The 24,579-nt window shown below is 45.1% G+C and overlaps 1 protein-coding gene across 1 annotated transcript in view; it reads right to left on the bottom strand.

The window, feature by feature from the left end:
• atg4c (autophagy related 4C, cysteine peptidase) overlaps positions 1–24,579 on the bottom strand; it is a 62,656-nt gene that overhangs the window by 21,451 nt on the left and 16,626 nt on the right. Inside the window, 2 exon segments of the mRNA XM_052011702.1 lie at positions 16,264–16,609; positions 17,583–17,816. Coding sequence (XP_051867662.1) covers positions 16,264–16,609; positions 17,583–17,816 — 580 coding nt within the window.

The following is a 24,579-nucleotide window of genomic DNA, read 5'->3' on the forward strand; positions in this document are numbered from 1 at the left end:
TTTCTTCCCTGGCCTCCCACAAGGTCCAGGGGTGCACTTGGTCAGGTCCTGGGGATTTATCCACCTTGATGCGCTTCAAGGCTGTAAATACCTCCTTCCTTGTAATATGCATATGATCTAAAACCCACTACTTATTACCCTCATTTCTCTGGCAAGCATGATATTCTCCTTAGTAAACACAGAGGAGAGATAGACATTAAAAATCTTGGCCATCTCCTGCAGCTCCACATATAGGCAGCCCTGATGGTCTTCAAGAGGACCTAGTCTCTCACTAGTCACCCTTTTACTGTTAATATAACTGAAGAACCTTTAACCCTGCCTGTCAAATCTATGTCATTCCCCCTTTTTGCCCTTCTGATTTCCCTCTTAAGCCTGGTCTTAAACTTTTTATGTTCATCAAGGGATTCATTTGTATCTAGCTGCCTAAACACGATGCATACTTCCTTCTTTTTCCTGACCAGAGCCTCGATATCTCTTGTAAGCCAGGGTTACCTGAACTTGGTATGTCTACCTTTCACCCTGTTAGGAACATGATACTGCTGGACTCTTGGTATGACCCTTTTAAAAAAACCTCCCACTTGCTAACTGTTCCTTTGTCTTTAAATAGAGTCACTCAGTTGACCCCAGCTAGATCCTGCCTAATGCCCTCAAAGTTAGCCCGGCTCCAGTTCAGGACTTTAGCCTGCGCACCTGTTCTATCTTTTTCCAAACTACTTTAAGACTAAGAATTGTGGTTACTGGACCCAAAGTGCTCCCTAACTGCCACTTCAGTTAACTGGCCCGCCTTGTTCCCTAAGAGGAGATCCAGTATTGCTCTTTCCCGAGTAGGTTCCTCTATAAATTGCGTGAGAAAACTATCTTGGACACACTGCACAAATTTCGCCCAATCCAGGCCCTTTGCACTCTGGGTGGCCCAGTCAATACTGGGAAGATTGAAATCTCTCACTTGCACTACCCTACTGTTCTCATAACTACGTGAAATTTCTCAACACATCTGCTCCTCAAGTTCCTGCTGACTATTGGAGGGTCTACAGTGGCATGCAAAAAACTATTCTGTTACTGTGAATAGTTAAGTAAGTAGAACGTGAACTGATCTCCAAAAGTCAAAGTTAAAGATGAAATATTCTTTTCAACATTTTAAGCAAGATTAGTGTATTATTTTTGTTTTGTACAATTTTGGAGTAAAAAAAAAGGAAAGGAGCACCATGCAAAAGTTTGGGCACCCCAAGAGATTTGAGCTCTGAGATAAGTTTTACCAAGGTCTTAGACCTTCATTAGCTTGTTAGGGCTATGGCTTGTACACAGTCATCATTAGGAAAGGCCAGGTGATGCAAATTTCAAAGCTTTATAAATACCCTGACTCCTCAAAGCTTGTCCCAACAATCAGCAGCCATGGGCTCCTCTAAGCAGCTGCCTTGCACTCTGAAAATTACAATAAATGATGCCCACAAAGCAGGAGAAGGCTATAAGAAGATAGCAAAGCGTTTTCAGGTAGCCATTTCCTCAGTTCGTTATGTAATTAAGAAATGGCAGTTAACAGAAATGGTGGAGGTCAAGTTGAGGTCTGGAAGACCAAGAAAACTTTGAGAGAACTGCTCGTAGGATTGCTTGAAAGGCAAATTTTGACTGCAAAAGACCTTCAGAAAGATTTAGCAGACTCTGGAGTGGTGGTGCACTGTTCTACTGTGCAGCGAAACCTACACAAATATGACCTTCATGGAAGAGTCATCAGAAGAAAACCTTTCCTGCGTCCACACCACAAAATTCAGCGTCAAAAGTTTGCAAAGGAACATCTAAACAAGCCTGGTGGATTTTGGAAACAAGACCTGTGGACTGATGAAATTAAAATAGAACTTTTTGGGTGCAATGAGCAAAGGTATGTTTGGAGAAAAAAAGGTGCAGAATTTCATGAAAAGAACACCTTTCCAACTGTTAAGCACAAGGGTGGATCAATCATGCTTTGGGCTTGTGTTGCAGCCAGTGGCACGGGGAACATTTCACTGGTAGAGGGAAGAATGAATTCAATTAAATACCAGCAAATTCTGGAAGCAAACATCACATTGTCTGTAAAAAAGCTGAAGATGAAAAGAGGATGGCTTCTACAACAGGATAACAATCCTAAACACACCTCAAAATCCACAATGGACTACCTCAAGAGGCACAAGCTGAAGGTTTTGCCATGGCCCTCACAGTCCCCCACTCTAAACATCAATGAAAATCTGTGGATAGACCTCAAAAGAGCAGTGCATGCAAGACGGCTCAAGAATCTCACAGAACTAGAAGCCTTTTGCAAGGAAGAATGGGCAAAAATCCCCCCCAAACAAGAATTGAAAGACTCTTAGCTGGCTACAGAAAGCTTTAACAAGCTGTGATACTTGCCAAAGGGGGTGTTACTAAGTACTGACTATGCAGTGTGCCCAAACTTTTGTTTCGGGCCCTTTTCCTTTTCTGTTATTTTGAAATGGTAAAAGATGGAAATAAAAAAGTAATCTTGCTTAAAATATTAAAGAAATCTGTCATCTTTAACTTTATGCCTTTTGGAAATCAGGTCATCTTTTACTCGCTTAGCTATTCACAGTAACAGAAATTTTGACCGGGGTGCCCAAACTTTTGCATGCTACTGTATAGTATAGCTCTACCAAATGACCATCCCCTTCTTATTTCTAAGTTCTACCCAAATGGCCTCGTTAGATGATCCCTTAAGAATATCGTCTCAAAGCTCTGCTGTTATGCCCTCCCTTATCAAAAAGGTAACACCCCCTCCACTCTTACCATACCAATGTCACATTAAAAACTGTTAAATGAATCCAGTACAAAACTAAGTGTTAAGCTGCTCTTACATTATTATTGAAAATAAAACAGAATGACTAATAATCATCATTTCACCAGTGCCAATAAATGCTGGATTCCATAAATCAATGACTACATGACAAGATTATGTAAGAAAGTTGTGCATCATTCTCAATATCAAACAGGCAACCAGTTTAGCGTTTCCTTCTTTTTCTCCGGAGAGCTTTTCTGAGTGAGCTCATCAATTTAATGCCAAATAGGGATATGTAAAATAAAAACACCCCAAAAAATTCTCAGGATAGTAGACTATCTAGCTGAGATGGGCTTTAAAACTACAGCAGTGGACCATATTGTGATGATCCAGAGCCTCAATCCCCTATTGACTAAGCAAGAAGTTCCAATTAAAAGATTTTGGTCAATTCTTATTTATATGAAAACCATTAAAATACATAAGTGTACCAAGTTCACTTTAAGATGTCCAGTGTCAACAAAAGAAATGCAACTTTTTAACATTGATAAATCTTGCACAAATGGAGATGCATCTTTCTTCCATTCCCTGTCTGCAATATCACTAAGAAAGGAAATAACTACCTCCCATAGTATTTCCAATCAGATCAGTGGCATCAGACTCTTAGACCAATTCAAACCCATCCAAACCATGAAAAATGTCAGGCTTCCTCAAGAGACCCCATCTTAATACCAGTCACTCTCCAGCCCAATTAATTCCACATGATATCAAGAAACACTGGATATCGTAAATACTATGGGACCAGATACTCCAGTTTTAGAACTTAAGACCTACACTCTAGAACGAGCTGCTTCTGACTGAAAAACAGTTACAATGCTGGCATTTCCTAATAATGTGGAAAATTGCCCTGTATGTTATGTTCCAAAAAGCAGGACATTCAATCCAACTAATTACAGTAAAACTCCAATAATCTGGCAGCCTTGGGATTTTTGTAGTGTTACGGATTAGGTTACTATTGGTGAATGTCCCTTTAAGACATTGCACAGTAGAGTGTGTGGCGTGATTGTGACAACAACAGGAGATAAGGACGTGATGATTTTTTTTGGAGCGGTCAGTCAGGGTGGCAGGGGGTGTAGGGAGGAGAGAGAGCGAGAGCGAGACCTGCCTACTGGTCTCTGTATCGATGGGTGAAAAACAATAACTGTGTCTGTAACTACAATCCATGTATGGATTTTTGGAATAATCTAGTGGAGTCCACTTTATCGTTAACCTGTAGAAGGAAACAGGTATTTGTGTGGACGGCCACGTCTTGAATGCCTTTCAGGGTGGCAGATACTTCGGAACAAAGGAATGGAGATTATCAGTGATTGAGGTGTCGTACGGGTTCCCTTGTGGAACATTTGGATTTCGTAATTACTCTCTATTTTCTCTCTACGTTTCTTCTTCAATCAATGGTGGTTTTGCAGAAGCTTTTGCTCACGTTTCATCTTACCGCTTGCTGAACTGAACTTTGAGAACTATTCCTGGACTTGGAGTTTGGGAATTTGCCACACACACACACACACACACACACACACACACACACACAGAGTTTAGTTTTTGGGGTTAATGTTTAAGATCTAACATTTTTACTTCTAACATTCTAACATTTTTACTTTTATTTTTTTCTTATTATCATAAGTAGTTATTAGTAAAATAGTTTTTTAACACTTATACATGACTCGGTGTGTTTTTGTTGCTGGTACGTAACAGTAGAACCAGATTGGGAGATTTTCCAGACTTTCAGAGGCTGATCCTATTAATACTCCAATCAACTTATGCTTCACTATTTTTTAAAAATATGTTACAGTGTGGTATAGTAGGATTTTCAGTGAACCAGGTGAACTTAAACGGAGTGTGGGAAATGGGGATGGGGGGGTGCTATTTAAAAGGAATGTGGGAAATGGGGGCCCTAGTGAATTTAAAAGGAGTGTGAGAAACAGGTGGAGCTCCTGTGAGTTTAAAAGGAGCATGGGCAACAGGAAGGGCCCCATGAGTTTAAAAGGAGAGTGGGAAACAAGGCCCTCGTGAACCAGAGGCCAAAATATCTGGATTTCTGAACAATTGGATAGTGAATTATTGGAGTTTTACTGTACTGCCCCTATCAGTCTGCACTCAATCATCAGCAAAGTGACAGAAGTGGTCGTCCACAGGGCTACTAAGTGACACTTACCCCCTGCTCACTGATACCCAATTCAGAATCAGAATCAGGTTTATTATCACTAACATATAGAACAATACAGCACAATACAGGCCCCTCTGCCCACCATGTTGTGCTGCCCTTCAAACCACACCTAAGACTATCTAACCCTTTCCTCCCACATATCCCTCTATCTTAAATTCCCCCATATGCTTATCTAACAATCTCTTGAACTTGTCCAATGTATCAGCCACCACCACCACCCCAGGCAGCCCATTCCGTGCACCGACCACTCTCTGGGTGAAAAACCTCTCTCTGACATCTCCCTTGAACTTCCCACCCATTACCTTAAAGCCATGTCCTCTTGCTTTGAGCATTGGTGCCCTGGGAAATAGGCGCTGGCTGTCCACTCTACCTATTCCTCTCAATAGCTTGTATACCTCTATCATGTCTCCCCTCATCCTCCTCCTCTCCAATGAGAACAGCCCTAGCTCCTTTAGTCTCTCCTCATAATCCATACTCTCTAATCCAGGCAGCATCCTGGTAAATCTCCTCTGCACCCTCTCCAACACCTCCACATCCTTCCTATAATGAGGTGACCAGAACTGAACACAGTACTCCAAGTGTTGCCTAACCAGAGTTTTGTAAAGCTGCATCATCACTTTGCGGCTCTTAAACTCGATCCCCCGATTTATGAAAGCTAACATCCCATAAGCTTTCTTAACTACCCTATCTACCTGCGAGGCAACTTTCAGTGATCTGTGGATATAAACCCCCAGATCCCTCTGCTCCTCCACACTGCCCAGAATCCTGCTATTTACCTTGTACTCCGCCTTGGAGTTTGTCCTTCCAAAGTGTATCACCTCACACTTCTCTGGATTGAACTCCATCTGCCACTTGTCAGCCCAGCTCTGCATCTTATCAATATCCCTCTGCAAGCTTCGACAGCCCTCCACACTATCCACACCACCACCAATCTTTGTGTCATCTGCAAACTTGCTAGCCCAGCCTTCCACCTCCTCATCTAAGTCGTTAGTAAATATCACAAAAAGTAGAGGTCCCAGAACCGATCCCTGTGGGACACCACTAGTCACAACCCTCCAATCCGAGCGCACTCCCTCTACCACAACGCTCTGCTTTCTACAGGCAAGCCAATTCTGAATCCACACAGCCAAGCCTTCCTCGATCCCTTGGCCTCTGACCTTCTGAAGAAGTCTACCATGTGGAACCTTGTCAAACGCCTTACTAAAATCTATGTAGACCACATCCGCTGCACTACCCTCATCAATCTTCCTGGTCACTTCCTCAAAGAACCCTATCAGGCTTGTGAAGCAAGATCTTCCCTTCACAAAGCCATGCTGGCTGTATGATGTGAAATTTGTTGTTTTGTGGCAGCAGTACAGTACAAGACAAAGACAAAAATTACTATAAGTTACAAAAATAAATAAATAGTGCAAAAGAGGAATAATGAGGTAGTGTTCATGGACCGTTCTGAAATCTGATGGCGGAGGGGAAGAAGCTGTTCCTGAAACATTGAGTGTGGGTCTTCAGGCTCCTGTACCTCCTCCCCGATGGTATTAATGTGAAAAGGACATGTTCCGGGTGGTAAGAGTCCTTAATGATGGATGCTGCCTTCTTGAGGCACTGCCTCTTGAAGATGTTCTCCATGGCGGGGAGGGCTGTGCCCGTGATGGAGCTGGCTGAGTCTACAATGCTCTGCAGCCTCTTGCGATCCTGTGCATTGAAGCCTCCATACCAGGCGGTGATGCAAAGGGTGAGAATGCTCTCCACTGTACATCTGTAGAAATTTGTGAGAATCTTTGGTGACGTACCAAATCTCCTCAAACTCCTAATGTAGAGCTGCTGGCGTGCCTTCTTCATGATCGCATCAATGTGTTGGGCCTAGGATAGATCCTCCGAGATTTTGACACCCTTTCCACTGCTGACCCCGCAATGAAGACTGGTGTGTGTTCTCCCCACTTCCCCTTCCTGAAGTCCACAATCAATTCCTTGGTCTTGCTGATGTTGAGTGCGAGGTTGTTGTTGTGACACCACTCAACCAGCCAATCTAACTCACTCCTGTACACCATCTCATCGCCATCTGAGATGAAACCAATTTGGGTTTCACCAAGGCCACTAGCCTCCAGTCCTCATCAAAGCCTTGGTCCTAACATGAACCAATCAGACAAATTGCAGAGGTGAGGAGACATCAAGGTAACATTTGACTGGGTACATTATCAAGGAGAGCTGGTAAAACCAATGTCAATAGGCGTCAAATGGAAAACAACTCTAGTGGCTGGAATTGTACCCTAGACAAAGACAGGTGACTGTAGTTGTTGGAGGTCAATCATCCTAGCCCCACAACACCATTGCAGCAGTTCCTCAGTGCAGGAGCTGAACTATGTTCAACTGCTTTATCAGTGACTGTCTCTTCATTATAAGATCAGAAGTGGAAATCTTCAATCCATTCGCAACTCCTCAGTAACTGAAGCAGTCCATGCCTACATGCAGCAAGACCCAGACAACATTCAGGCATGAGTTAGTAAGTGGCAGGTAATATTCATGATACAAAGTACCAGGCAATCACCATTTCCAGCAAAAGGCTAACCACCTAACCTTGACATTCAATGGTATTAACATTGACAAATCCCCCACAATCCTAGGAGAAACTCAAGCAAACTATTAGCATTGCTAATTTGTTTAATTTATGTTTTTCTTGTGAATGCTGGTTATATAATGCTTTGTGGCTGTGATGCTGCCGCTAGAAGTAAGTTTTTCATTGCATCTGTGCATACATGTACTTGTGCATATGACAATAAACTTGACTTTGATGAATACTGTGGCTGAAAGAGCAGGTCAAAGGCTGGGTATCCTGCAACAAATGACTCATCTCCTGACATTCCAAAGCCTTTCCACCATCCACAAGGTTCAAATCAACATCCAGATGACTACAGCTCCAATAACTCTCAGGAAGCTTGACATCATTCAGGACAAAGTGCCTCACTTAATCGGTACCCCTTCTATTACACTAAACATTCATTCCTTCATTTCCTTAGTGATATTGGCAGCAACATGTACCATACATGAACTGCACTGTCACTACTTGCACAGCTACTCCTGCAGCACCTCCCACACCTATGACCTCTACCACCAAATGATGAGAATAGTAGGGGTGTGGGAATACTACCATTCCCCTCCAAGTCACATATTCCATTTTGGAAACATATTGCTGGTCTTTCATCACCACTGGGTCTAAATCCTGGAACTCCCAACTCAACAGCGTAGGATTCCAGTGGTTCAAAATGGCTCACTAGCACCTTCTGAAGGGGAATTAGGGATGGGCAAATGAATGTTGTCCTTGCCAGAGATACCCAGATACCAGAATATGAATTAAAAAATGAACAAATATGTTCTCAAAGCCTCCGTTAAAGAAAATGTAACATCCATACTGACTCACAGGAGTCCTTGGCCTGTGATCTCTCAGATTAGTGGAGGAGCATCCAGGAAGGCATACAGTACTTCTACAACTGCGCAACATCCTAAATAACCCATACCCCTACTCAACAAGCATAATCTACAAAAGAGTCTGGAGATCCTGTACAGGGCTCTTTAACTACCTCTAACTGGAATGGAAGCAAGTCATCCACAACCACGATTGATTGTTTATGAAGATGACAAATAATTGTAATATTTTTGAACTCAAGTTAGCCATGTTCAAAGATGGTCTTTCTCATGATGTTATCAAAAAAAAGTGTGTTTGGGCAAGGGGAGGGTTGCAAGAGGAAAAATAGGTGAAAAGAGTGCAGGGACATGGGGAGGAATGCAGAGTGGGGGGGGGGAGGAGTTTGTGTGTGGGGGTGGGAGTTTGTGTGTGGGGGTGAGTTTGTGTGTGGGGGTGGTTTGTGGGGGGGATGGTTTGTGGGGGGTGGTGAGTTTGTGGGGGTGGTGAGTTTGTGGGGGTGGTGAGTTTGTGGGGGTGGTGAGTTTGTGGGGGGGGTGAGTTTGTGGGGGGGTGAGTTTGTGGGGGGGTGAGTTTGTGGGGGGGTGAGTTTGTGGGGGGGTGAGTTTGTGGGGGGGTGAGTTTGTGGGGGGGGTGAGTTTGTGGGGGGGGTGAGTTTGTGGGGGGGGTGAGTTTGTGGGGGGGGTGGAGTTTGTGGGGGGGGTGAGTTTGTGGGGGGGGGGTGAGTTTGTGGGGGGGTGAGTTTGTGGGGGGGTGAGTTTGTGGGGGGGGTGAGTTTGTGGGGGGGGTGAGTTTGTGGGGGGGGTGAGTTTGTGGGGGGGGGTGAGTTTGTGGGGGGGGTGAGTTTGTGGGGGGGGTGAGTTTGTGGGGGGGGTGAGTTTGTGGGGGGGGTGAGTTTGTGGGGGGGTGAGTTTGTGGGGGGGGTGAGTTTGTGGGGGGGGTGAGTTTGTGGGGGGGTGAGTTTGTGGGGGGGTGAGTTTGTGGGGGGGTGAGTTTGTGGGGGGGTGAGTTTGTGGGGGGGGTGAGTTTGTGGGGGGGGTGAGTTTGTGGGGGGGGTGAGTTTGTGGGGGGGGTGAGTTTGTGGGGGGGGTGAGTTTGTGGGGGGGTGAGTTTGTGGGGGGGGTGAGTTTGTGGGGGGGGTGAGTTTGTGGGGGGGGTGAGTTTGTGGGGGGGGTGAGTTTGTGGGTGGGGGTGAGTTTGTGGGGGGGGTGAGTTTGTGGGGGGGTGAGTTTGTGGGGGGGGTGAGTTTGTGGGGGGGGTGAGTTTGTGGGGGGGGTGAGTTTGTGGGGGGGGTGAGTTTGTGGGGGGGGTGAGTTTGTGGGGGGGGTGAGTTTGTGGGGGGGGTGAGTTTGTGGGGGGGTGAGTTTGTGGGGGGGGTGAGTTTGTGGGGGGGGGTGTGGGGGGGTGAGTTTGTGGGGGGGGTGAGTTTGTGGGGGGGTGAGTTTGTGGGGGGGGTGAGTTTGTGGGGGGGGTGAGTTTGTGGGGGGGGTGAGTTTGTGGGGGGGGTGAGTTTGTGGGGGGGGTGAGTTTGTGGGGGGGTGGTGAGTTTGTGGGGGGGGTGAGGTTGTGGGGGGGGTGAGGTTGTGGGGGGGGTGAGGTTGTGGGGGGGGTGAGGTTGTGGGGGGGGTGAGGTTGTGGGGGGGGTGAGGTTGTGGGGGGGGTGAGGTTGTGGGGGGGGTGAGGTTGTGGGGGGGGTGAGGTTGTGGGGGGGGTGAGGTTGTGGGGGGGTGAGGTTGTGGGGGGGTGAGGTGTGGGGGGGTGAGGTTGTGGGGGGTGAGGTTGTGGGGGGTGAGTTTGTGGGGGGTGAGTTGTGGGGGTGGAGGTTGTGGGGGGGGGGTGGAGGTTGTGGGGGTGGAGGTTGTGGGGGTGGAGGTTGTGGGGGTGGAGGTTGTGGGGTGGAGGTTTGTGGGGGTGGAGGTTGTGGGGGTGGAGGTTGTGGGGGTGGAGGTTGTGGGGGTGGTAGGTTGTGGGGGGGTAGGTTGTGGGGGGGTAGGTTGTGGGGGGGGTAGGTTGTGGGGGGGGTAGGTTGTGGGGGGGGTAGGTTGTGGGGGGGTAGGTTGTGGGGGGGTGTAGGTTGTGGGGGGGTAGGTTGTGGGGGGGGTAGGTTGTGGGGGGGTAGGTGTGGGGGGGTAGGTTGTGGGGGGGGTAGGTTGTGGGGGGTAGGTTGTGGGGGGGGTAGGTTGTGGGGGGGTAGGTGGGGGGGTAGGTTGTGGGGGGGTAGGTTGTGGGGGGGGGTAGGTTGTGGGGGGGGTAGGTTGTGGGGGGGGTAGGTTGTGGGGGGGGTAGGTTGTGGGGGGGGTAGGTTGTGGGGGGGTAGGTTGTGGGGGGGTAGGGTGTGGGGGGTTAGGTTGTGGGGGGGGTAGGTTGTGGGGGGGTAGGTTGTGGGGGGGGTAGGTTGTGGGGGGGGTAGGTTGTGGGGGGGTAGGTTGTGGGGGGGGTAGGTTGTGGGGGGGGTAGGTTGTGGGGGGGGTAGGTTGTGGGGGGGGTAGGTTGTGGGGGGGTAGGTTGTGGGGGGGTAGGTTGTGGGGGGGGTAGGTTGTGGGGGGGTAGGTTGTGGGGGGGGTAGGTTGTGGGGGGGGTAGGTTGTGGGGGGGGTAGGTTGTGGGGGGGTAGGTTGTGGGGGGGTAGGTTGTGGGGGGGGTAGGTTGTGGGGGGTAGGTTGTGGGGGGGTAGGTTGTGGGGGGGTAGGTTGTGGGGGGGGTAGGTTGTGGGGGGGGTAGGTTGTGGGGGGGGTAGGTTGTGGGGGGGGTAGGTTGTGGGGGGGGTAGGTTGTGGGGGGGTAGGTTGTGGGGGGGGTAGGTTGTGGGGGGGGTAGGTTGTGGGGGGGGTAGGTTGTGGGGGGGGTAGGTTGTGGGGGGGGTAGGTTGTGGGGGGGGTAGGTTGTGGGGGGGGTAGGTTGTGGGGGGGGTAGGTTGTGGGGGGGGTAGGTTGTGGGGGGGGGTAGGTTGTGGGGGGGGTAGGTTGTGGGGGGGGTAGGTTGTGGGGGGGGTAGGTTGTGGGGGGGGGTAGGTTGTGGGGGGGGGTAGGTTGTGGGGGGGGTAGGTTGTGGGGGGGGTAGGTTGTGGGGGGGGTAGGTTGTGGGGGGGGTAGGTTGTGGGGGGGTAGGTTGTGGGGGGGGTAGGTTGTGGGGGGGGTAGGTTGTGGGGGGGGTAGGTTGTGGGGGGGGTAGGTTGTGGGGGGGGTAGGTTGTGGGGGGGGTAGGTTGTGGGGGGGGTAGGTTGTGGGGGGGGTAGGTTGTGGGGGGGGTAGGTTGTGGGGGGGTAGGTTGTGGGGGGGGTAGGTTGTGGGGGGGGTAGGTTGTGGGGGGGTTAGGTTGTGGGGGGTTAGGTTGTGGGGGGTTAGGTTGTGGGGGGTTAGGTTGTGGGGGGGTAGGTTGTGGGGGGTAGGTTGTGGGGGGGTAGGTTGTGGGGGGGTAGGTTTGTGGGGGGGTAGGTTGTGGGGGGGTAGGTTGTGGGGGGGTAGGTTGTGGGGGGGTAGGTTGTGGGGGGGTAGGTTGTGGGGGGGTAGGTTGTGGGGGGGTAGGTTGTGGGGGGGGTAGGTTGTGGGGGGGTAGGTTGTGGGGGGGAGGAGGTTGTGGGGGGGAGGAGGTTGTGGGGGGGAGGAGGTTGTGGGGGGGAGGAGGTTGTGGGGGGGTATGGTTGGGGGGGGGGGAGGTTGGGGGGGGGGAGGTTGGGGGGGAGGGGGAGGTTGGGGGGGGGAGGGGGGAGGTTGCGGGGGGGGAGGTTGGGGGGGGGGACAAAAAGGAACAATCCCATTTAATGAGGATCAGAAGGATGAATCAAGAACTTTTTGTTTGGGTAATGAGATTAAGTCTTTTTTTCCCCTCAATCAGATGGAATAGAAACCAGAGGCTCTGTTTGGAACAGGTACATCCTTTTTAGTGGGAACAGAAATAGTTCAACACTGGGTGCCTGAAACAGAAAACAGATCCACTGTTAAGAATGCATTCATACGGCCAATTATTTGCAATTACTATGGCCCATATTTACAGCAAAGGTTGTGGGCTTGATAACATCTTCACTCTACTGGCAAAGACCTGCACATCAGAATTAAATGCCCCTTCATCCCAAGCAAGCTGTTCCAATACAGCTTTGACACTGGTATCTAGCCAACGATTTGGAAAGTTGCCCAGGTATCTCTTACCACATACAAAAAAAAATCCCAAGATAAATCTAGCTTGACCAATCATCACTCTCTTCCTAATTAAAATATCGGAAGCAATCACTTGTACCAGTAAGCAACACCTATTCACCAATAATCTGCTGGACCACTTGTTCCAGAAATCAAAGATTCGATATGGCCATATATATATGATATGATGAAAGAAATGAGAGTAGATGCCTTCATGATCAAACCTGTATTCAACTAAGCCTTAGTAGAAATGAAGTCACCAGGCTTTGAAAAGAAAACCCTATAGCAGATGGAGTCATACCATGCACAAGAGAAGTTCATTACAGTAATTAGAAAATAATCATTGCTGCCTGAGAATATCTGCATAGATATTCCTCAAGGCAGCATCCTTTGCCCTTCCACTATTTCATTTACATTTTTCCTAGCATTGTAAAGTCAAGGCTGTATTTGATCACAAACAATTCCACAGCACTGGGCTTCACTTACCCAATCCATTCAAGATGAAACAGTATAGCCAGTGTCTTTATGTTATCATTTTTTCATATGACAAAGAAACCATTTGGGCCATTGAGTCAATACTAGCTCTCAAAGCAATCCTATCAATTTCATTCTCCAGCAGTTCCCCGTAACCTATTCTCTCTCATATGCCATCAACTCCTCCTATTTCTCCTACCACCAATCCACACGAGGGGTAATTTACAATAGCAAATTAACCTGTCAACCAGCCCATCTTCAGAATGTGGGAGGAAACCTCAGGCCTTAGGGTGAAGCCCACGTGGTCACAGGGAGAACATGTACACTCCACACAAACAGTGCCAGATGCCAGGATAAAACCCAGGTCACTGGAGGCATGAGTTATCAGCACTACCTAGTGCACTATGATAAGTGTCAGATAAAAATTATCTCAAGCAAAGACCAGCATCTCTCCTGACCATAAGGGTACAATCATTTCAAAATACTCCACCTTCAACTACTCATGTTAAGAGATGTGCACAGAATAGAGCTTTCATTTAAGAAGTGGGAAGCTGCCCAGGGCAACTAGACCTGGGTTCACACATGAAAACTAGCAGAAGGAAGTACAGAGCAACGTAATGGTACACTGGTGCAGCAATCAGTGCAGCTTCCGTCCAGGTCCCAGGAGCAGACTGTATGAAGTTTGCACAATCTCCTCGTGAACACACAGTTTCGCTTGGTTTTCCTAGTTCTTCCTGCATCCCAAAAATATGCTGAAAGGCTAACTGGTTACAATAAAGTACACATTATTGTAGCTAACTGGCAAAAGCAGCACAGGGGAGTTGATGGGCGTACCAGAGAGAATAAGCTGCAGGGGTCTGGGGAAATGAGGGGATATGGATATGCATGGACCTGATGAGCTGAATGACCTTCTTCTGCATTGTACAAAGTAAGCAGCATCACAGAGAGTAATTCAGTCAATTGGTAATCCCAATGTTGGACTGCATATCCATCTGCCTGTAGCAAATATTATTTAAAAGATTCATTGTCACAACTTGCCAAGTTTACTTCACAGTAGCTCCAAGTTCTGCAACCTCTATCACAAGTAAAATTGTCACACCAGAGTGGTTCACGAGGAGATTGTGCAAACTTCATACAGTCTGCTCCTGGGACTTGGGAGGAAGCTGCGCTAATTGCTGCACCAGTGTACCACTCTGCTGCTCTATCTTCCCTTCTTCAGCTGGTTCTCATGTGTGAGCCCAGCTCCAGTTGCCCTGGGCAGCTTCCCACATAAATGAAAGTTCTATTCTTTGCACATCTCTTAACGTGAATAGTTGAAGGTGAAGTATTTTGAAATGATTGTGCCCTTAAGGTCAGGAGAGATGCTGAGTATTTGATTGATAAACATCAGATAAAGATGACACAGTGGTGCAGCATGTTTCCCTCCAAGCCATGCATCATGGACCTTAGCAAGGTCTTTGACAAGGTCCCACATGGTTGCCTGGTCCAGAATTTTAGAACAAGTGGGATCCAGGGAGAGCTAGCAAACTGAATACAAAATGGCTTGGTGGTAGGAAGCAGAGGGTGGTAGTGGAGGGTTGTTTTTCAGACTAGAGGCATGTGGCCAGTTATGTGCCACAAGGATCAGTGCTGGGTCCTTTGCTGATTGTCATGAATATTAATGATCTGGATGTAAATGTAGGTGGTACGATTAGCAAGTTTGTAGATGATACCAAAATTGGCAGTGTAGTGGACAGTGAAGGTTGTTTGAGGTTATAACAGGATATAGATCTACTGGGAAAGTGGACAATGGAACGGCAGATGGAATTTAACTCAGACGAGTGCAAAGTGATGCATTTTGAGAAGATAAACTTGGGTAGGACTTATACAGTGAATGGCAGGGCCTGGGGAGTGTTGTTGAACAGAGGCATCTTAGGGTAGAAGTACACAGTTCCCTGAAAGTGCAACACAGGTAGACAGGGGCAAGAAAGGCGTAGGGCATGCATGCCTTCATCAACTGAAGGATTGACAAGAGTTGGGACGTCATGTTAGTTGCAGAAAACGTTGGTTAGGGTGCACTTGGAGTTTTGTGTGCAGTTCTGCGCCACACTAAAGGAAGCTAGAGAGGGTGCAGAAAAGATTCACATGGATGTTGCTTGGATTGGACGGCTTGAATTGTAAGAAGAGATTGGATAGGCTGGGTCTATTGTCCCTGGAGCAAAGGAAGCTGAGAGATGACATAATTGAGGTATATAAAATTATGAGGCATAGAGAAGATAGCCAGTGTCTGTTTCCCATGGTAAAAGTACCTAAAACTAGAGGTCATAGGTTTAAGGTGAGAGGGTGGAAGTTTAAAGGGGATCTGAGGAGTAATTTCTTTCCCCCCATGCAAAGAGTGGTTGGTATCTGGAATGAGCTGCCAGAGGAGGTGGTGAGGCAGGAACAGCAACACCATTTAAGATGCATCTTGACAGATACTTGAATGAGAAAGACCAAGAAATTTGGAATTAAGTGGGATTAGTATAGATAGGCCTGATGGTCAATACAGACGTAGTGGGCCAGAGGGCCTGTTTCTATGCTGTACAACTCTGACTCTATCAACCCAGTTTGAGCATACATTGTCATTCCTTCCTCCTGAAGCAATATACAACACTATAGGAGCAGTAGAAGTGTAGCACTTTAAAACACAAGGTCTCATCCACATTTCAACTAAAGTTAAAACAAAACTTGTATGATTATTATGGTAAAGTTGTTTCATAAATTAAAAGAAAATGTTAAAAAGGGAATAAAATGCATGATCTAAACTGAACTGGAAGCAATTCTTTCGGGCAGGAACAAGTACCACTTGAACCCAATTACATTCAGCTTCTACAGGAGAATGATCACAAGAAAGAAATGAAACATGGTATCATCTGGCAATGGCACATGCCAATTCTCTTGGCTACAGTTATCTGGGCAAGTGGACAAGGCAAAAGAAATTTACCTAAAATATTAAGTTTAAAAAAAACATTTGGTTAATACTTGATTCTTTCGTTTTTAAGCCTCATCACAATAGTTCCTCTGAATTTTTGTCCCTGGTTTAAATCAAATGTATCACTTACAGGCTCACTGCCTCATTTCTAAAACCTCAGAGTGCAATAACCAAGAATAATCACACAATTGGGTATTTGAACTTTGTATATCAAAATTATTTGGAATTCATTGGTCTTCATCTTCATTCTTAAGCCCTAATAGGTGTCCCACACCAAGTTTCTCAATAAAAAGCCTGCAATGTCCACTCACCTTAAAATGTGTGCAACTACAGATGGGCCATACCAATCCCCAGCTCGCTTGCCAGAGTTTTCACCCAACTCTATCAGTTTATGTATTCCAAATGTTGCTGCTGGATTGTCCCCTAACCAAGTGATTATAGTTCTGTGCAATTTTTCATCCTCATCCGTTGTACTGACTGGATTTAGAGATCGTTTTTCATTACTTGATAAGTCCGGTTGTTCACTTGTGTCCTGTAGTGCTTTTTCTAAAGGTGGCAGGAAGGTAAAACCTGCATCATCATCAGACTCGGATGTCTTGGATTTGAATAACTCAGATTCCAAGGGAACTATTTGTGGCACGTCTGCCCAGACCCAATCTGCAAAGGAAAATAACCCATCAATTAGAATTTTTTGAGAGAGCAGGGGTGCTAGGGAGAAATATTCAGAGCTTCTCTCATTAGCATTGCAGGCAAATACTTCATTGATATAGTGCAGTCATCATTTCCTAAATTAAATTAATTTTTTATCTAGGAAATGTCAATTAGTGTTAGTATTCCAGGAAGAAGTCATCCTGTGTTTCCCAGTCCTCACTGCTGACCAATGACTCCCGAACACAAGTGTGATTAGCACTGGAAACGAAACAAAACTAGGTCATTCTTGACCTTCCTGCCAGATATCAGAATGCAACTGGAGAACAGCTGTGGAGGAGAAAATATCATGTTATCTGTACCACAAGATATATTTATAACAGCAAAAATTTAAAGCATAGAATCAGGATGCAGGAGTTACAGTTAAATAGATTAATGATACTTGACTTTCCTCTTTCCCACTGAATGGTCTCTCTGGTTCCAGCTTGATCTGAAAGCTTTGGATTCTTTCTACGGCATGATGCCTTGTTCCTTCTGGTACTTCAACCAATTGGCCAGTCTATACAGCCAAATCTCACCACGTCCACACTATTGTCCTATTGACATGCACTTTCAGGAAACTCACCAGACGGTGAATAGCAATTAATTCCCATCCATGTTGTCATCCCATTACCGCTGAAGTTCAAATCAGCTAACGTGGCACAAATAGTGATCAAGCCAGACACATTGTTGATGTGGACAGTACATTGCATATAGACAGTGAGCATTTTAGTATGCTACTAAAACAGCACTGCTAGTCATCATTGACACAAATCAAACTGGTATTGGTATATTATTGTCACTTGTACCGAGGTACAGTGAAAAACTTGTCTTGCATACTGATCATACAGGTCAATTCATTACACAGTGCAGTTACATTGAGTTAGTACAGAGTGCATTGATGTAGTACAGGTAAAAACAATAACAGTAAAGTGTTACTCACCTCGACCAAGAAAATGGAGCAGAAGACTTTGTGCTAACAACATTTGACCAGACCTCAGGGTGCAGCCCCAGCCACAATCTGTTGTGAGAGTGCATCCTTTTAACTGTGGGAACTCACAGCGGTATGTTAGCCAAATCCTAGTGATGAAGTCCTTACGGAACTGATGCACGTTACCTGAAATCAGTTCAGTGTTTGTAACTGCATCTGTGCAGCCTGATGCACTCTCATCTATTCCTGGAACATGACAGAAAATGAAAATAAAATTAAAATTAAATCCCTGTAACACTTCGTTACAGTAACCTGACAATAACGGAAAAGGTAATTTGTTCTATTCTGTGGAGAACAGACAAGGACCACACTTCAAAAGTGCTTTGGAATGTAGCAGAGTCATACAGGACATTAAAGAAGTGCAAGTCTACCTTCTCAATGAAGATGGTTGAACATTTGAGATTGGTTTGATTATCTCTGAGCACCAGTATTTATGCACATCCTTCAATATAGTAAATGGCTCAAATGGAGGCTTTCTTGATTTGCTCTATAAAAAGAGTGATGCTAGTGTGCTGTAGTGCTATCTCTCATTCCATATTTTAATATGACTGACTGAAAACTACAAAATATGAAAAAAATAGCTAACAGAAGTTTTAGTGTTTCACATACATCAACATTGATCAGGGAATAACTTGGGAAGAACATGGCATTCAAAACCCTAGCGTTTTTTGATGTTTTCGCTGCAGCTCCTTCCTCATGTATTTTTTGTCCTGAAGACTTTCATTTATCCCAAAGTACAGAGTCACAAAAGGTTGCCTATGTTCAATACAAGACTCAAGGGGTTCTAGTTACCACTTAACAGCAGGAACATCCAGCAACCTGGAGAAGCTCTGACATCCTTTATTCAAAGACTGCAATCTGGTAGTCTACCAACACCAGAAAAATCCCTCTGCTTTGGATGCTTTCGCATTAGGAATAACGCTCCACTGTTGTTAGGAGCTCTGCTTAAGCTTATTGTTGCAGACCCTGTTACAGGTGATGAATAGATGAATACGCTTTAAGATGCAGATGATTCTTGTCCATATTTATATATATATATACCACTCAAGCAATTTGCAGGCATTTTTGGGGAGAATTTTTTTTTAAAATATTTCTTTCAATAGGCTAATATTGGATCACAGCAATATGCCAATACTTTCCTTCCCCATACCACAATGAACTATCGAAGCACAGTAGAAACTGAAAAGGGGAAAAATATTACGTTATGCAACACTGTGTATACACAAGGCACAGTACCGTGCTTGCCAGTCAAAGAATCACTTTCGAAGTGTAGTTACTGCTCTGAAAAAATGGCACCTCCAATAATACAAAACTTCTTCAATATAGTACACAATGAAGAATTAAGGAAAAGAGAGATAAAATCATTGCTAATATAGTAGCTTTATGTAATATGAAATTTATAAAATGTTAATTACACAAGGGCTTAATTTTTGTGCCACAGAAAAAGTAACACCAGTAACTTCAAATGTTATAGACATTAATCTCACCATTAAGCTTCCCATTCAGAATTCTAATGTTGTAATTTGGGTTATGATGATGAATTGTATTTGAAGTTTCTTGGGGGCAGTGCACGAGAAGTTTAACCATAGCTTCTCCCTTCCAGCATAATTGACAGGTTCCTCAACCATCTCCTACACTTCTGTTTCCACTCCCTTTCCTTCCAGACAGAGCAAGGACAGGGTTCCATTTTCTCCCCACCTTCTAGCCCACCGGCTTCCACATTCAACCAATCCTCCTCTGTAATTTTCACCACCTTTGACAACATTCCAGCATCAGACAATTTTCTCCCATCTCCCACCCAACCAAAGGGACCGTTGCCTTCGAGACTCCCTGGTTTGTTCTTTCATCTCTATTAACTATTCCTCTTCTCATGGCACTTTCCTGTGCAAACACAGCAGATGCAACACTTCCCTTTTTTTACCTCCTCACTTTCTAACAACCAAACTATCCTTCCAGGTGAAGCAGCGATTCACTTAGACTTTTTCCAATTGGGTGACCGCTTTGTGGAACAACCTATTCAATCAGCAAGAGTAACCCTGAAGTTCTATTGCTTGTCACTAATTCACCGTCCCATTCTGATGTTCTTGCCTTTGGCAGTCTGGTATTCCAAGAAGCCCAACATAAACTCGAGGCACAGCACCCAGTTTTCCTCCAATACACAATGTAGCCTTCAGAACTCAATACTGAATTCAACAATTTCAGGTAACTTTTTTTCTCTGATTGTATCAGAACTAATGTGGCTCCTTGATTGAATGTTTTCTGGAAATCCAAATATTTCTATTTATCCTTTTATCTATGTGTTTGTTAAATTTTTGCAATGAACACTCACCTCTCATCCGTTGTTAACAGAGCTTTCCCACCTCCTTTTCCTTTCTGTCAATACTTCTGAAATATCAAATATGCCTGTATATTAAGTACCCAGCTGTATCTCTTAAAAGTCCCCTTCCTGAAATAATTTGGATAACTTTTCCTGTCATTACCCTGCCCTATTGACTTTTCCTTTCTCTTTGCCTTCCTCAATACCATTTTAGTTGAACGCCCAACTTCTATCTCCACCTTAACTTTTCCTCCTTTTAATTATATCCTCAGGTACCTATTCCCCTGCTATGCTAGTTTAAATCTTCCACAACAGCACTCGCAAACGAAGTGACCCAGTTCCATTGAAATGGAGTCTATCTGGCTTGTCGTGATCCCACCTCACCCGGAAATAGCCCCAGTTCCTCAGAAATCTAAATCCCTCCCTCCTACATTTTCTCTCTTCAACCATTCATCTGTTCTATATTCATATTTCTGTACTCATCAAGTCAAGTCGAGTTTATTGTCATCTGCACAAGTACATGTATGCACAGGTGCAATGAAAAACTTACTTGCAGCAGCATCACAGGCATATAAGCAGCATTCACAAGAAAAACATAAATTAAGCATAAACTATACACAATTTTTACTAGAGATAACATAATTAGAACAAAAAAAAAGTCTATTTTAGTGCAAAGTGATCATAGTGTTGCTAAACTGTAGTAATTAGCATTTTGCCAGTTGGTTCAAGAACTGAATGGTTGAAGAGAAGTAGCTGTTCTTGAACCTGGTGGTGTGGGAGTTCAGGCTTCTGTACCTCCTGCTTGATGGTAGCTGCAAAAAGATGGCATGGCCCAGATGGTCAAGGTCTTTGATGATAGATGTTGCTGTCTTGAGGCAGCGCCTCCTGTAGAAACTACCGATGGCAGGGATGGGATGTGCCTGTGATGTATTGGGCAGAGTCCACTACTCTCTGTAGCTTCTTGCATTCCAGCGCATTCCAACTGCCAACGCAACCAGTCAGAATACTTTCAACAGGACATCTGTAGAAGTTTGTTAGAGTGTTCCGTGACAAGCTGAACGTCCTTAACCTTCTAAGAAAGTAGAGACGCTGGTGCGCTTTCCTTATGATTACATCTATGTGCTGGGCCCAGGACAGGTCATCCGATATGCTAATGCCCAGCAACTTAAAGCTGCTGACTCTCTCCACCTCTGATCCCCCAATGTGGACTGGCACATGTTCACCCTCCTTTCCCTTCCTGAAGTCAACAATCAGCTCGTTAGTTTTGCTGACATTGAGCCAGAGGTTGTCGCTGCGGCACCACTCAATCAAGTGTCCTATCTTGCTCCGGAAGCTGACTCACCGCCGCCTGTGATTCATCCAACAACAGTAGTGTCATCGCCGAATTCGAAGATGGCATTGATGCTGCGCTTAGCCACACAGTCACATGTGTATGGAGAGTAGAACAGGGGGCTAAGCAGAACCTTGAGACGCACCCATGCTGATGATCAGCAAGGAGATGTTGTTACCAATCCTCACTGATTGAGGTCTGCCAGTGAGGAAGTCGAGTATATAATAGCAGAGGGAGGTACAGAGGCCCAGGTCTTGAAGCCTGATGATGAGTTTAGATGGGATGATCGTGTTGAATGCTGAGCTGTAGTTGATGAACAGCAGCCTGACGTACGAGTTCCTGTTGTCCTGATAGTCCAGAGCAGAGTGAAGAGCCAGAGAAGTCGCATCTGCTTTTGATCTGATGTGGTGGTAGGTAAATTGGAGTGGATCCAGGTCATCTCCAAGGCAGGAGTTAATTTGCACCAATATTCAGCCTCTCGAAGCACTTCATTATGGTTGATTTAAGCGCTACCGGATGTAGTCATTGAGGCAGGTTACCACTCTTCATGGGCACCAGTACAATAGATGCCTTTTTGAAGCAGGTGGGAACTTCAGACCGCAGAAGTCCATAAATACTCCAGCCAGTAGGTCTGCACAGATCTTTAGTGTGTCAGTATATGGCACTTGTTTTAAAATCAGGAAATTTATTATCTTTACAGTCCTGCTTTCTAACCTCTGCTTGCAGGACCTCAACATATTTTCTGCTTCTTCACGTGGACCCTAGCTGCTTACACGGGTTCCACAGAATCGCCTTTCTTATTCCATCTTTCTTTCCACATGGATCACAACAACTGGATCTTCCCCTCCCCATAAGATATCCTTACTTTGGTAGGCAACACATCCTTCAAGACTCATGCTTGCAACTGCAGATAATGTTATCTATACCCCTAACTAAACAATCTCCTACTACCACTGAACGCTTTTACACTACTCCAATGCAAAGCCCCCCCCGTACAAAATGTGGTCAGTTTGCTCATCTGTCTCTGATCTTATCCACATAGGCTGCAAGAATCCTATATCTGTTGGACAAGCGCAAGGGCAGAGACTCCTGCAACCCTAACTTTTGGATTCTCATACCCACCTCCCAAACCCTCCTTTAGCTTTTGACTGACCAAATGCACAGTACTTAGTCTAAGAGATGTGGCTGCCTCCTGGAACAATATTTCCTCCTCCCTGATGCACCACAATGTCTGAAGTTTGAATTCCAGCTCAGACTAGAAACTGAAGTTCCTTGAACCAAAGAAGCATAGTGGAAACATGGTAGCCAAGGATGCCAGTGGTTTCCATCGACTCCCACATGGCGCCATATTAGATTGAGGCGATTGATAGGGCAATAATTAACCAAATTGGGATAGGGAGGAATTCCCCTCCTTCTCAAACTGAATGCCAGTGCGTAACTGAACAAGAACAGTGTGGTTACTGTGCATCTAATTCCAGAGTAAATATACATCAGCTGGGAAGCATCCAATCATTTCTTGATATTATATCCTGCTATCTATTTTACATTAAACCCATGTTATTTCTTGCACGACCCAATGTGACTTGCATAAAAAACAGGTTTGCTGTGTGCCAGGTTTAAGAGAGAAGAGGGGTTAAGGGGTGAAAGGATACGTGGTTTCACTGTCCCACCCCAAATCTTTTCTCGCAGATTTTGTCCTTAACTCTCATCAATTTCCCCTTGAGCTCTCGACTTCACCTTATTCAAACGTTTTCCCTCGTTGATTCCAGTTGCAAATCTCACTTTCCTGCTTCACTTTCTCCTCTTGTCATGCTGGAATGCCTAGCTTCAATTCTTGTTGCCTTATGCTTGATTTGTATCCTAATTATCCTTGCATTATCTACTTATAGTTTTTTTTTGGCTACAGCCCTTAAACAACCAAACTGTCTTCCAACACTCACCATCTAGGCTAATACATGAAGAATATTCATTTGGATGAGTTTTTGACAGTTTATTGCAAAAGCGACATTCTAGCTTTATACAGTCAGTATTTTCAGGAAAGCAGACAGCAATTTGAAATGCTCGTTCAAACTACAGAAATTTCCTAGATTTTCAGATCACTCACTGACTTTCAGCTCTCTCACTTCAATTACTTAGATTCTAGTTTTTCTACTTGAACGTAGAACAGTACAGCACAGGAACAGGCCCTTTGTCCCAGCACTGGGTCTTTTTTATTTTTAAACTAAAGCACCCAATGAAAAGTGATTTTCAATTTGGTTAAACCCTTTTACACATATAAATTTCTTTTTTAACCCCATAAATTACTGATGGATACAACACATTCTTGTTACACCGAATATCAAAAGTGATAATGTAATATTGAGTACTAGCCACAGGGTAGTGCTGTGGATAATTGGTGCAATTTATTTCCTACAGTGCCACTCAGTGGCTAGAACTGGATACCACGATAATGCAATCCAACTAAATGCTGGTAGCTCTGACATTAAGTCACAAATAAAGTGCACTGAATTACTTTAAAAGTCATCTTGGGTATAGAAGATTACAAGCTTTTTTTAAAATGAACAATTGTTCATTATTTCTTCCAGCCAAGTTGAAATAAAAATCACCATTTAAAAAAAATGTTATCAAGATCCACTGGAAGCACAATACAAATCCCAAATGAAAAAAAAACTGCATTTAAATGGTACTTTGTTTTGAAAAGAAATTCTGAAGTAGAAACAACAACAAATTTTACTCCTTGGCTGCTGCTAAACAATACCTTCAAAGATTATGCCAGGATTTATCAGTATTTAATATGACACTCCCCTACTATGAAAACCAGATTAAATAAATCCTACTTATAGCGTGAAAGGCTGCATTGATGCTCCATTATACACCTTTACCATGTTGAGTAAGATTCAGGACAGTCAACCAAAATGAGAAGTTTTCTAAATCTCTCTGCCACAAGTCATTCAGATAACCAAGTAAATGGAAAGATTCCACATGGACAAATTTCTAGAGATGTACGGTGGAGAGCATCCTGACTGATTACATCCCAGCCTGGTATAAAGCCTCCAATGCACAGGATTGCAAGAGGCTGCACAGGGTTATAGATTCAGCCAGTTCCATCACGGGCACAACTCTCCCCACCATTGAGGACATCTTCAAGAGGCAGTGCCTCAAGAAGGTGGCATCTATCATTAAGGACCCTCACCATCTGGGACGTGCCCTCTTCACGTTACTACCATCAGGGAGGAGGTACAGGAGCCTGAAGATCCAAAATCAATGATTCAGGAACAACTTCTTCCCCTCTGCCATCAGAT

This window comes from Pristis pectinata, chromosome 3 (genome assembly GCF_009764475.1).
Source record: "Pristis pectinata isolate sPriPec2 chromosome 3, sPriPec2.1.pri, whole genome shotgun sequence".
Taxonomy (NCBI): Eukaryota; Metazoa; Chordata; class Chondrichthyes; order Rhinopristiformes; family Pristidae; genus Pristis; species Pristis pectinata.